General features: G+C 29.8%; 6 protein-coding genes across 6 annotated transcripts; 4 read left to right on the top strand and 2 right to left on the bottom strand. All coding sequences in view use genetic code 12, as the record gives it.

The window, feature by feature from the left end:
* Nucleotides 1-4: 4 nt before the first annotated feature.
* On the top strand, nucleotides 5-2736 carry UTP13 (Utp13p). Its single transcript, XM_064884212.1, has 2 exons — nucleotides 5-2600; nucleotides 2658-2736. The coding sequence occupies exon 1, from the start codon at nucleotides 45-47 to the stop codon at nucleotides 2412-2414; it is 2370 nt and encodes a 789-aa protein (XP_064738523.1). The 5' UTR covers nucleotides 5-44; the 3' UTR covers nucleotides 2415-2600; nucleotides 2658-2736.
* On the top strand, nucleotides 2646-3747 carry SPR28 (Spr28p; the record flags this gene model as incomplete). The annotated part of the gene is made up of 3 exons (XM_064885429.1): nucleotides 2646-2856; nucleotides 2927-3146; nucleotides 3204-3747. The coding sequence occupies 3 exons, from the start codon at nucleotides 2646-2648 to the stop codon at nucleotides 3745-3747; spliced, it is 975 nt and encodes a 324-aa protein (XP_064738522.1).
* Nucleotides 3748-4193: 446 nt separating this feature from the next.
* On the top strand, nucleotides 4194-4619 carry RJT21DRAFT_1213 (uncharacterized protein; the record flags this gene model as incomplete). The annotated part of the gene is made up of 1 exon (XM_064882050.1): nucleotides 4194-4619. The coding sequence occupies one exon, from the start codon at nucleotides 4194-4196 to the stop codon at nucleotides 4617-4619; it is 426 nt and encodes a 141-aa protein (XP_064738521.1).
* A 36-nt stretch (nucleotides 4620-4655) lies between these two features.
* UAP1 (UDP-N-acetylglucosamine diphosphorylase) lies at nucleotides 4656-6629 on the bottom strand. The gene has a single exon (XM_064884211.1). The coding sequence runs from the start codon at nucleotides 6268-6270 to the stop codon at nucleotides 4804-4806; it is 1467 nt and encodes a 488-aa protein (XP_064738520.1). The 5' UTR covers nucleotides 6271-6629; the 3' UTR covers nucleotides 4656-4803.
* Nucleotides 6630-6989: 360 nt separating this feature from the next.
* On the bottom strand, nucleotides 6990-8240 carry ECM331 (Ecm331p; the record flags this gene model as incomplete). Its single annotated transcript, XM_064880209.1, has 1 exon — nucleotides 6990-8240. One exon carries the CDS (start codon nucleotides 8238-8240, stop codon nucleotides 6990-6992), a length of 1251 nt encoding a protein of 416 aa, XP_064738519.1.
* A 1480-nt stretch (nucleotides 8241-9720) lies between these two features.
* Nucleotides 9721-14750, top strand: INT1 (Int1p; the record flags this gene model as incomplete). Its single annotated transcript, XM_064879809.1, has 2 exons — nucleotides 9721-13486; nucleotides 13538-14750. The coding sequence occupies 2 exons, from the start codon at nucleotides 9721-9723 to the stop codon at nucleotides 14680-14682; spliced, it is 4911 nt and encodes a 1636-aa protein (XP_064738518.1). The 3' UTR covers nucleotides 14683-14750.
* Between the last annotated feature and the right edge of the window lie 10 nt (nucleotides 14751-14760).

Here is a 14760-nt window from a genome sequence, read left to right as displayed (position 1 = left end):
TAGTAGGTGTAGTAGTTATAGTGAATTAAGTACATACAGTCAATATGGATTCAGTAAGGACTACGTACATTCATAAGGATATAGAGCCATTTTATGTTGGAGGAGCTTCTGCCACAATCTCTTCCAATGGAGAAATATTGGCAACTCCATTGAATGAAGATGTCATTGTAACTAATTTATATACTAATGAAATATTGCATAAAATAGAAGGAGATGGAGAATTAATAACAAATATTGTTATAACTCCAGATGGAACTAAATTGGCTATATTATCTCAATCTCAACAATTACGTATATTTGATGTAAATCAAGGAGAAATTATAAAATCATTTAAATTACCATCTCCATGTTATATATCTACTGCCGATATTACATCATCATTATTTGCATTTGGAGGTTCAGATGGTGTTATTACCGTATGGGATATAGAAGGAGGTTATGTAACACATTCTTTAAAGGGTCATGGTACTACTGTTTGTTCCTTAGCATTTTATGGAGAATTAAATTCAACTGAATGGAAATTAGCTAGTGGAGATATTATGGGAACAGTAAAGATTTGGGATTTAGTTAAAAGAAAATGTATTGTCACAAGTAATGAACATAATAGTGCTGTAAGAGGAGTAGGATTTAGTGAAGGGGGTGAATATTTCATGACTGGTGGTAGAGATGATATTGCCATAATTTATAATACTAAAAATTATAAACCAATAAATACTTATCTGATAAATGAACAAATTGAATGTGGTGGATTCTTAACTTTAAGAAATAATAAGGAATACTTTTATACTGCTGGAGCTGAAAATATTTTAAAAGTTTGGAATATTCATACTGGGAATTTAGTGGCTCAATCGAAGACTCCTTTCAAAACTAATGAAGAATTAGTTATTATTGATACTATAAAATTGGATAATGATGATATCATACTAATAGTAAGTGATCAAACTTTAATACATTTAAACTTACAAGATACTTATGATATTGAACCAGGTATGGAACTTCCAATTGCTAAAAGAATAGCAGGAAATCATGGAATTATTGCTGATATAAGATATGTAGGACCAAACTTTGATTTAATAGCTTTAGCTACTAATTCTCCTGCCTTAAGAATAGTTGATACTACTAAACCATTAGAATTAAAATTATATGAGGGTCATAAAGATCTTTTAAATGCTTTAGATGTTTCAACTAATGGTAAATGGATAGCAACTGCTTCTAAAGACAATGAAGCTATCTTATGGAAATGGGATGAAGAAGAAGAAGAATTCGGACTCTATGCTAGATTTCAAGGTCATGCAGGTTCTGTTAGTGCTATAGCATTATCAAGATCTGATGAATCTCCTAAATTTTTAATTACTGGTTCAACTGATTTCACAATTAAAAAATGGAAAATCCCATCCCAAGCTAACACAATAGTGAAAACTTCAGATTATACAAGAAGAGCTCATGAAAAGGATATTAATTCAATAGACATCTCACCTAATGACGAATATTTTGCATCTGCATCATTTGATAAACTTGGAAAGATTTGGAATACTGAAAGTGGTGAAACAATTGGGGTATTGAAAGGTCATAAAAGAGGTTTATGGGATATAAATTTTTATAAATTTGATAAATTGATTGTTACTGCTAGTGGTGATAAGACTGTCAAAGTATGGTCTTTAAATGATTTTACATGTTTGAAAACATTTGAAGGACATACTAATTCAGTTCAAAGAGTTAAATTCTTTAATAGAAATAGTCCACAATTATTATCTACAGGTGCAGATGGATTAGTGAAACTTTGGGATTATAAGTCAGGAGAAACCATTAAGACATTTGATAATCATGATAATAGAATCTGGTCTATTGATATAAAGGAAGATGGTGCTGAATTTGTCACAGCTGATGCTGATGGAAAAATCAGTCAATGGGAAGATAATACTGAAGAAGAGATAAGACAAAAGGAACAAAATCAAAAGTTAAAAGTTGAACAAGAACAAAGTTTATCTAATTATATTAATTCTAAAGATTGGCCTAATGCATTCTTATTGGCTCTTACCTTGGATCATTCTATGAGATTATACAATGTTCTTAGATCTTGTATAGAAACCAATGATGATCCATCTTCAACCATTGGTTCAAAAGTATTGGAATCAACCATTATCAGTTTATCTGATGAACAATTAATCCGATTATTTACAAAAGTAAGAGATTGGAATGTCAACTTCAAATATTTTGAAATCAGTCAAAAATTGATTTCCGTAGTCATTCTGAATATTGAAGATGAAAAGCTCGCTGAAATTAAGGGCTTAATGAAAATCATCGATTCTATAATTCCCTATAGTGAACGTCATTTCACTAGAATCGATGACTTAATAGAACAAAGTTATATTTTGGACTATGCCGTGGAACAAATGAATAAGTCCATTGCCTAATTCAGATCTCTTGTATAGACTGCAAATATATTTAATTCGCACTTTTTCTACCCTGTAAACTTTTGCAATTTGCTTCTTTTGGCAACATAGTCAAAAGTGGTGGTCTAGTTGAACTGATTAACCAACAATATCATTGAAAGATAGTCAGGGCACCATATGTATTCCGCAATTCCTCACTCTTCGTCTGTAAGTATAATTATTGATTTTGTTTAAAAGATTAGATAAACTAACATGTGTTTCCAGTTTACCGCTGAGGAAATCAGACAGAGAAAGTTTACCAAGAGAGGATTAAGTCTTAATGTCCTTCTAGTGGGAGAGAATGGAACTGGAAAGAAAACATTTATAAATACGCTTTCAAACAGGAACTACTTCAACACAATTTCAGAAACCGTTGATCATTCTGGGAATGGTGGCAAGCTTGAAATATCAGAACATACAATTAGTAAGATTACCTTTTTAATTAACTCAAATTAAGAATAAAAATTCTAACAAATTTAAAATTACTTTAGAAGTTATTGATCCAAACGCAATTCCAATTAAATTGAATGTGTTTATTACTGAAAATTTTGGATTCAATTTAGAAAATTCAAGTAACGCAACTACTTTGATTAAATATATCGAAAATGAATATGATAGAATTCTTAAACACGAACGGTTGATTGAAAGAACTCATAATCCAATTGATAAGAGAATTCATGTTGCTCTTTATTTTATTATTCCTACTGGTAAAGGGTATGTATATAAGTGAATTTGTTTCATATTGAAGATTTATTACTAACTGTTTCTAAGATTGAATGATTTCGATATTGAAAATATGAAAAAACTTGGCCAAAGAGTTAATTTGATTCCTGTTATTAGTAAATCTGATGGTTTAACAGAGGAAGAACTTAGATTAAACAAAGATTTGATTAATAAAGCAATTTTTGAAAACAATATTGAAGTGTTTAATTTCACAAATGATGAAGAAGATTCATTCCCAGGTGAAGAGGATGAATCGGAAGATAACATATTTATGAAAACATTGCAGGAAAAAATTCCCTTTGCTGTTATTGGAGCAAATTCTGTTACAGATGAAGGTCATCAAGTAAGAACTAATTCTTTTGCAGTAATTGATGTTAATGATGAAACAAATTGTGATTATAAGCTTTTGAGAAATGTTTTACTTGGTTCCCATATTGAAGAATTTAAAGATACCACTAACAATGGGAAGTACGAAGATTATAGGGTTCAATCTTTAACTTTTAATCCCAATGAAATTAACAAACTTCCTCAACTTAAGATTTATAATGCTTTAAGAGAAGAAGAACGTCGTAACTTTCTGAATATCTTATGAAACATTAGAAGTTGATCGTAGGTGAATATGTTGCTAATGGCTTGGCATTCTGTGGCACGTTATGTTTGAGATGAGTTACAGAAATAATATAATATCATATAATATATAGTAAAATAATTATTTTTAATGTAGTTTGCAACTGATTGTAAATGCCCAAATAGGAAATTTTGTCTGGAACATCATCAATTTAATGCAAGATCAGTTGCGAAAAATAAATGAAGATGAATTGAAAAAGAAAGCAAGAAAATAATAATGGGCACTGTACTGAATAGAATGATTGATAAGTTATGTTTCAAATTCTGTAGAAAGTATTATTTTGCATCAAAGAGATGAGAGTATGATGGTAGAAATTTTCTATAAGATTTAGTATAAAATAGGCTCCAAATAATGAAAAATTGTAATTATTTGATTTATTACTAACCAAGTACCCCATATTACTATAAAAGATGTTATTTAAATTCACAAAAGTTTTATTCCTTGCTTTAATTGCCTTACAAGTTTATGCTATTGTCATTCACCAAGATATAACTAAGTTGAAACATGGTAAATTTTTAGTTAAAAAAGAAGAAATTGTTGATCAAGATGAATTATTATTAGGCAAGAGAGAAGAACCAGTACCCAAACCGCATAAGATTAGAATTAAGAAGAGAAATGGTGTATGTCCTACCAAAAGTGGATCTAGTTCTGTTGATGCTACAAGTGTTGAACCTCCAACTTCTACTGCTGCTGCCCCTCCTACATCCAGCTCTATTGCAGAAGTACCAGCTACTACTCCTACTACTCTGACTACATCTACTACCAGTTTCAATTGGGATGATTTCTTTAGTCCTACCAATACAGTTACTGTCACACTTGTTAATCCAACCGCTTGAAGTAATGGATTTAATAGATTAGATTTAGACAGTATTGTTTGCTTAATTGATTTATATATATTAAAATAAAATGTTTTCTTTTGTAATTATATCACATATATGTAAATTTATATAAATGCTATTAAAACTAGAAAAGTTATAATAATAAATAATATACTGTAAAATTATTTTGTTTAATATTATTTTAAATGCTATCACCATGACTAAATTCTTTACCCTTAACAAATTCTAAACCTTCCCCGGCATAACTAGTTAAAGAACTAACTTCAACTAATGCATTAGGATCATTAATAATCCCCCCATTTTCACGGATCCATCTTGAACCTAAGCCCATATAATGATTTCTACAAGTAGTTGGAGTATCATTTTTAGCTCCATCGGCATTTTTCAAAGGAGAAAATTCGTCTAATCTTTCAACTTCCAAACATCCAAATTTAGTTAATTCAACTGATGGAAATACATCAAAAATAAATTGTTCAAGCTTTATACCATTTGGAACAGTTGGCTTTTCAAATTCATCAGTCTTTGGGTTAAGATTAGCAATCTTCTTTTTGGCAATATGGAAAGGAAGATATTTAGTGGAATCAATCCATTCTGGAATCTTCTCTTTTAAGAAATCAACTGAATAATAATGATTGACGATATTTGCTGCACGAAGGAATAACTTGTTTGGATCCTTTTCATCCTTTTTATTGGCTAATTCTGATGAAATTTCACTATATTCTATGACACATGGTCTTTTGGAGTCATCATCGAGAACAATTAATCCAACACTTTCAGTGGCATCTCTCTTTCTTACTACTTTAGTAGCCAAATCAAATTCTTTATCAATAGCAAACCCAATGAAAAGAGGATCTGCTGCTTTAACAAGAATATTATCAACTCCATACATATGAATATGTTTTATTCCCTTTTCTATTAAGTCATCAAGAACACCATTATTATGAATGGATTTATATAAACCACCATTTCCATCAGGAGATTCAGTGATCTTATTCTTTGATTCCAAAAGGATTTGAGATCCATCTAGATTGAAACATGGTAAAGTTCCTTGATTAAAGAACATGATTTGATTTGGATCCAAACCAAAATAATTATGAGAAGCAAAGAATTCTTCTGTTGGCTTTCTTGTTGGTTCTGAAGTCATGATATACCAGAATAATTTAGGTTCATTTTGTAACTTGAATTCTGCTTGAGTTAATTGTTGAATTTTACGAATCTTTTCAGCTTGAATTTGAAATAATGATTTTCCTGAAGGTAATTTAATATCGAAACAACCCTTTGGAGCATTTGATCCTAATCTTGTACCTTGACCTCCAGCCATAAGAATAACACCAACTTGTTGATTAGCAATAGCTTTTAATCCTAAATTAGTCCATGTTTGTTTAAGATCAGAAGTTAATTCAGATGTAGATGCAGTTTGTTCATGAGGTAATTGAGTAAAGTTTCTAGTATTAGAATTATATTGACCAGATAATTCAATGGCTTGTTTAACAGTAGTAATTAATTTCACAGGATCATTAATTTTAGATAACTGAGTTAAGAATTCTTGTTGTTGTTGAGGAGTTAAAGTATCATAATACTTAAATAAATGTTGTTGATTAGCTTTTTTATAATTCTCGGTAATCTCTTGACTATCAAAACTGGTCATGTTGAATGGTTTCTTACCCTTTTTGGCAGACTTTATTGTTGACAACTAACAATTCTAATTATTTATCCTTTACTAGAATTATATAGGTATAATTATATAATACAAGATGAAATTTAATAATAATTAACTAGTAATATATATATATTAAAATTTTTCCTAATTTGTATTTGTGGTTTTAATTTACTATGTGTATGTGCTTTTTTTCTTTTTTAAGGGGACAAATTACTTGTTTGTTGGTGCGTATAAATAGAAACTAAAAACATGTAAATAATTAACTCATAACACCAATGCAGGATGATGTATTAAGAAATATTTGATGGAATGTATATGTACAGCCTCGTCCAATCAATATGATTAGAATTTTCATTCACCAGGTTATCAGCATGACATTCTATTCTGTCATTGCCCATCATTTCTTCGTATTTAATTTAGATAATTAATCTAGATTTGGATGTTATGATTTTGTGTTAACGCGATCAATTTCATCTCCTAATTAGGCCGAATCATAAATAAGCCATATATCAATTAAACCACCCCATTAGGATTCGAAGCGAGAGTATTGATCTACATAGTAATTTAACTAATTTCTGTTAATTGATCTTTTTACTATAGAATATTAATATAAAAGTCATGGTACAAAATCAAGTAAGTAAATAAAGTTGAACAGAATAAAATAAAATAATAAACACGACATTTTAAAGAATAATAAATGGATGAACTTAAAGAAGCATAGTAAAGACAGTACCTATTAAAGTCATAAATACCATTGAAACACTTACTAAATTGCTTTGGGCTTCAGACTTCTTAGAAGAAGATGAGGATGAAGATGGGGAAGATGATGATGAGGAACCTGAAGAAGATTCAGAACCTGAAGCAGTCTTTGAAGAAGATCCAGATTCTGAAGAAGATGATGATGGAGATGCACAAGTATAATTGTGACCTTGAATCTTAGAAGCAGAATGTAAAGCATCAAAGTCATCACAATCAAAATCATCATTAGTTGAAATTAAATTGAAATCACCAGCAACTTGACTTAATGCAGGTAAAGTAAAGTTTTCAAAATTACCTTCAGCATTTAAAGTACCTTTAATTTTACTTAAAGATTCAAAAGATGAGTTACCAACATTTTCTAAAAGAGTATTATTGAATAATCTTAATTCACCACCAATAGTAGTTAAGTTTGATAATGAAATTTTAGTTAAATCATCATTAGCAAAAATTTCAACATTAACACCAACAGTTTCTAAATTATCAGCAGCAACTTGAGTAAAAGTATTATAACCAAGAATTAAAGAACCATTAACAGCAGTTAAATTTTTAAGAGAAACACTTGATACATCTTGAATAGTTAAATTAGATGCCCAAATTAAATCATCTAAAACAATTTCAGCATGATCATTATTAAAAGATAATAATAAAGTATCAGTGACAGTTTCTAATGGTAAATTAATAGAAGAAATATTTTTATTATTATTAATATTTAATACACCAACAGTATTAAAAGTTGTGAATGGTAAAACTGATAAAGCAGTATCAGATAATTGAATTGAATTTGCCTTTTGAATACCTTCAACAATAGTTAAACCAGCTAATGAAGGTAAAGATACTAAATCTAATTCATTAACTACTTGTAAAGATGTAAAATCAATACTGTTTAAAGCAGTTAAAGCTTGAATAGCTAAAGTACCATTAACTGAAGTTAAACCATTAAAACTAACAGTTACAATAGATGAAGAATTAAAAATATTAATATTACCATCAATTTCTTGAACTGAAGGTAATAAAAGTGCAGTAATTTCATCACCAGTGATTTCAATAGAACCATCAATAGTTGGACAAGCATTTAAAGTAGCAATATCTGCTGGATCAGTAATTGTAGTGGTTGAAAAGGAACAACCGGATTGAACTTTAGCATTGACAGTTGCTGTACCAATGGCAAGAGCCAAAGTAAATAAAGATTTTAATTGCATTTATTAATGAATGATAATAAGAGTTATCTATTCTAGTCTAGTCTAGTCAATTCTATTAAACAATACGTAACAGAAAGAAGTCGAAGTAGTTTTATAAGGAAAACAGAAATATAATAAGATGATGAATAGAGTATCGTAAGGAAAATAAATTGACCCCGACCTGACCCAATGGGGAAAAAGCTTAAAGACAAAATGCAATGCCATGGGCTGAAAAATTTCAACGTAAACAACAACAATAAAAAAAAAAATAGAGAAGAGAAAAAAAAAAGTGGAAAAAAAACTCTAATAGCACTGCCGGTTTCATCCTGTAATTTAGGGTTTAGTATGTATGTTATACTAAACTATAATATGTTAAAGTATATTAACTGTAGAATATACTACATGATGATTTATTGATAATATATTATAGAGTTGTATCATGATAGTGAATGTGATTCGCGTACAATGATAATTATGTGGAAATGTGTCTCAAGTAGACCATTGTCGGTTGGGTTTGGCGAGTATTGTTCAAACGGTTTTGCAGCTATAAAATGTAAATAAACCGCGCCTTAAGTTTATAAAATAGAAAATAACTAAATAATAAAAGTCAAAAAAGCGCGTGTCGTTTATTAGTCTCAATTCAGTAATTTACAACCATATTTCAGGTAATGTCGTATAGACATTATGTGTCTTTTTATAGTAAGGAGTAGAATATCTCGTCATAGTATAATAAATGATTCGTTATTAGATTAGACGAAGAGAGGGTGTGTCTGTCAGGAGTAATTGCACGTGATCAGAGTCACGATCAGAGAGCCACTATATCACAACATTATAACCCATGTGATATACAAATTAAAATATACTTTACAATATACTTTACACTATACTCTACAGTATACTCTAAAATACGCTCTATATGACTGACAATGTATTTTACAGTAAATGGTACTAGCCACATATTCTATTACAGTACTACTTTTAATGAATCATGTACTGTATACAAGGATAATAGTACTATTCAGCCCACCCTACACACTATGCAACCCCAATCCTCTACATCTAAGCATAATCCCGAGAATTCAAGCATCCAAGCATCCAAGCATAGCATCCAAGCATACAAACATAGCATAAAAACATAGCATCCAAGCCTACCCCATCTCTTCTCATTGTACTGAACTGTCTCGTGTTATATAATTGCCTAATTGGGTCGCGGCCACCCAAACCATCACAAATGTAAACAACAAATGGGCCCCATATACAGGTCATGACACTGTCTAACTAAACACTAAAACTACAACTAACTCAACTAACTATACCATTAACTACTCTTCTGTATAGTAATTCCATATATTACCAGATAAATTTGTCATTCATTTACTTCGGAAACCAATTCCATTAATTCAACAACTTTTTTAAATAATTCAAATCTTTAATAAACACGTCAAATACGATGACGGAATCTCATCCCGAAACTCAACACCTAATAAATGTCCAAGACTTTATGACTCCCGTCAATACTTGTACCGATATATTTAAGAATGAGAATGAGTCGGTAGATTTGTTATTACAAGAAATCGGAACTAATTCTATAAAGCCTTCAATTCCGGGGAATTTATCCATAAATAATTCTCCTACTAAACCATTAAATTTCCCTACTACAACTCCTACTACCATCATGACAAATACTAAGAGTTATACCAGTAATAGTAATAACTCTTCAGATACTTATACTAGTGAAAATGAAGTCCAAATAATCACTCCAGCCATTGACAATAAAAATGAATCATTCTTAAGAAATTTCGAATTTAATGATGATGATAATGATGATAGTCAACAAGTAATTAATTTTGAGAAAACCATTCAACATAATAATTCAAATGATGATGATTTCTCCTTTGTAACTCCTATGACATCTACTGTTGAATTAGTTAAATCTACTTCATCTCCTAGTAAATCAATTATGAAAAATTCAAAGACTCCCATAAGTTCGCCTAAGAAAAATGTAGTATTTACCAATTTAAATCCAGAAATTCATCATTATCAATTGAATTCGGCTGATACTTCAAATAATGAAAGTATTCTTCCACCACCACCATCATCTCATCCAATTAATCATCAATGGAGTAAATTATCTGATGAAGATTATGATTATGATTCTGATCATCCTCCGGTACCTCCACCTCATGTTAATAATTCATTTGAAAATTTATTACATAATAAACAATCAGATATTCAACTTGATCAAGATGAAGAAGATGATGATTTAAAAATAAATGAATATAAATTAAAACATGATAAATTTAGTAATTTATCATTAAATGAGAAATTGGATTTATTCTTATCTAAACATAATGAGAATGAGAATGAGAATGAGAATGACAAAGATAAAGACCATTCAATTGAAGATACTCATCATGATTTAGATCATCATTTACAACATTTACATGAAGCAGCTAAGAATAATGTCACTTCCAATATTTATAATTTATCATTATCTCTACAAAATCATAATCATGATAATGTTGAGAATCCATTAAATTCTTTAACTAAATCTACTGAAGTTCAATTACGATCTTCTGGTTCTTCTCAATCTTCTTTACAATCATTACGTGAAGATAATCGAGGTTTAGATTCGGTAACTAAGATCACTACTAATAAGGGTATTCAATTAAATGATGGAATTAAAGGATTTAGTGATGAAATCGTTGAACAGTTGATTCCTCAACAACAGCAATATCAATATCAATATCAAGAAGAAGATCATGATGGATTAGTAATGAAACCAGTTGCAAATGCAAATGCAAATGTAGTTGCAATTGCCCATGAACCAGAAGTCGAAAGATTCGATACTTCCATTAATAATACTACTGAACAATCTATAATGAATCTCTTAAAGAGTGCATCCCAATCAGAACTCAATGAAGTACCATCGGAAAAGACTCATCACCGTACTGAATCAATAACTAAACCTATCTTACAGGATATCTTAGTTAAGGATGAGCCTGAATCTGAAGAAGATGTTGTAGACATTAAGGAAGAGCAAGAGGAAGAACAACAACAAGTACTTAAGAAAGAACCATCTGTTGAAGAAATCAAACAAGAATCAGGTAAAGCTGCTAAGTTAGTTGAATCTAATGAATCTGAATCAACACCAGTGGCTCATCCCATCATTAATCAAGTAATCCCATCCTCCGACATTACTGAACAAGATCTTGAATCTTCACAAGAATCAACTAAGATGTCTATACAATTTCATATGGATAGTCAATGGAAACTTGAAGATAGTCATGATGGTGATAAAGAAGATAATGGAGATACTATAAATGATATGAGTCAACCAATCTTAGATGTTAATTTATCCCCTAACATTTCGGCCTCTTCTCAACCGTTTGAAGATGCATCCGATCATTTAATATCTAAGACTTTAGCACCAGTAAGACCAGAACAAGAGGAAGAGGAACAATCAGAAGAACAACAAGAAGATAATACTGGTAATACTACTGATCAAAATGTATTAGCCAATTCATCAAATATAGCTCCACCTGAAGAAATCACTTTACCACCAGTTGAAACTCATGATTATTCATCTCTTCATGATATTACTAAGAATTTGGATTCAGGAAAGGATTCATTTGAAGAATCCTTATCGGCAGAACATGATGTGGAAAAGAAACCAAGTAATTATCTTTCTATTTGGCATTCTCAGGAGAAACCTAAATGGAAACAGAATCATCAAATAAGTTCTGAATCTTTCAAATCTTTAAGTAATAATGATATACTTGCACCTAAAGTTCCAGTTCCAGTACCATTAAAATCTCGAAAATTTAAAGAAGTTAATGTAATAACTCGAAAAGTAGTTAATCCTGAATTTGAAGATTTACAAGTTTCAGGATTTTTACCTGAATTATCTGATGATTCAGGATTTGAGAATCATTTCCGATTCTTAAGAAATACTTCAGGTAATTATTCGAATATTGCTGGAAATAGAAGAAGTTTTACTCCATTGAGTACTAAGAATGTTTTAAGTAATATAGATAATGATCCTAATGTTATTGAACCTCCTGCTCCAAATAGTAATACTACCAATGGATCATTCAAAAGAAGATTAGTTCGGAATTCAATCTCCGTAATCTCCGCTACGGCTTCTATACAACATCAACCCATCATTACCAAACTGTATGATCCTCGTCAATTACTGGATTCTAATTCTAATTCTAATTTTAATTCTAAACTTAAACCAAACCCAAAACCTCATTCAAAATTTCAAGTTCCTTCATTTGAAATAAAGAGATCTTCATCAATTTTATCACCTAGAAATCTTTATAATGATGAAATCTTTGCTGATACAATAATTAAACAACCTACTATAAGAAGTTCAGGTATTAAAACTTTACCAAGTATGGATAAAGATGATGTTAAAAGAATTCTTAATACTAAAAAGATAATAACTCAAGATGATTATACTAAAATTAAATTAAAGGGAATTGAATTAAAAAAGAATTCCATTGTAAATGAACCAGATACAAGATATGATGAATTACAACAACAAGCTTCAATTCATAATATATCACCAGAATCAAGTCCAATAACTAAATATGTTATACCTCATTTAGCTAATGAATTATTAATGAATCGTAATGCTTTATTATCAAAGGATCAATTCTTTAAAGAGAATATCTTTACTTCAGAACAAGCATTTCCTGAACCAGATCCTGAATTAATTAATTCTCCTGATTCAAATATCTTTAGAACTCCACCAAGAAGTGAAGAAGAAGAAGAAGAAGAAGAAGAAGGTAAGGGTAAGAAGAAGAGTAAGAGTAAGAGTAAAAAGAAAGATAAAGATCCCTTAGATCCTACTTATAATTCAATTAATATAGATATTCAACCATCTAAACTACCTTCAACTCCTCAAAAGGGTCGTCCTATTAAGATTGGTTCACCTATGAAATTAATTAAGCAAGGTAAAGCCGTTACAGGAGCAATTATACCTTCATCACCTGGTAAATCATCAATAAATCATAAACCTCAACCTTCATTTAATGGAGATGAACTTATAAATTATAAAATAAGAGAAGATAATAAGAAAGTAGAATTTGAAAATGATGATCATCAACGTAAACCAAGTACAATCTCTGTACCATCAGGATTTACTAATTCTTCTCGACCTTCTGGTACTTCATCTGCTACATTATTAACCATGGGTAATCATGATTATAGAACTTTAAAGGAAGATCAACAACAAATAGATCATTCACAAGATGAATCAGGTATAGTTGAAAATGGAAATCAAATTGAAAATCAAATTGAAAATCAACTAGAACAACAACCTGAACCTGAACCTGAAGTTCAACCATTTGCTGAAAGAGGTAAATTATTCTTTCGAGTTATTGGATTTAAGAATATTAATTTACCTGAGATTGAAAGTCATAATGCGGAATTATCTATTACTTTAGATAATGGAGTTCATTCTATAAAGACTCCTAATTATAAATTACAATCAAGTAATGTATTAGTAGGTAAAGAATTTGAATTAACTGTTGGAGAATCATTACAATTTATATTAACTATGAAAATGAATTATGAAAAACCTAAAGGAGGTTTAAGAGAAATTACTGAAAGGAAAGTTGTTAAATCTAAAAATAAATTAGGAAGAATGTTTGGATCAAAAGATGTTATAACTCTTACAAAATTTGTACCATTTGATATTAAAGATTCTTGGGAAAATAAATTTGCTCAAGATGGATCATTTGCAAGATGTTATATTGATTTAGAACAATTTGAAAACAAAATTACTGGTAAAGCACTTAATTTTAATCTTAATTGTTTTAATGAATGGGATAAATATATTGATCCAATATCAAAACAACTTACCAAGGGTAAACCTTATAAAATTGGACAATTAGAAGTTAAAATGCTTTATATTCCAAGAACTGAACTTAAAGAATATTTACCCACCAGTATTAAATCAGCTTATGAAACTATTCAAGATATTAGTCAAGAACTTAATTTAACTCATGAAGGTTATTTATATCAAGAAGGAGGAGATTGTGAAATTAGAAAGAGAAGATTATTTAAATTACATGGAACTTCATTAATTGCTCATAGTGAATATTCTCATAAAACTCGAGCCAAAATTAATTTATCAAAAGTTGTCGAAATTATTTATGTTGATAAAGAAAATATTAATAATTCTTCAATTAATTATCGAAATTTTAGTGATGTATTATTAGTTGAACATGCATTTAAAATTCGGTTTGCTAATGGAGAAATTATTGATTTTGGGGCTCCTAATAAACAAGAGAAAATGGAATGGATTACTATCTTTGATAGAATCATTTATAGAAATAAATTCCGTCGTCAACCGTGGGTTAACATGATGTTACAACTGACTGGTTATATACCTTCTACTACATCTATTGATCATCATCATCTGACTCTGGCTCCTAGTTCCATGCTTATGTAATCGTTTATATCTGTTTGTTTTTTTGTTTATTATGTATTATACAATAATTAGACTAATGTAAAGTAATAAAAGTAATGT

Source organism: Scheffersomyces amazonensis, assembly GCF_036850825.1.
Source record: "Scheffersomyces amazonensis strain UFMG-HMD-26.3 chromosome Unknown RJT21scaffold_3, whole genome shotgun sequence".
NCBI lineage: Eukaryota > Fungi > Ascomycota > Pichiomycetes > Serinales > Debaryomycetaceae > Scheffersomyces > Scheffersomyces amazonensis.
Note: the sequence above shows the minus strand (reverse complement) of the source record. Positions and strands in the feature narration are given on the sequence as shown.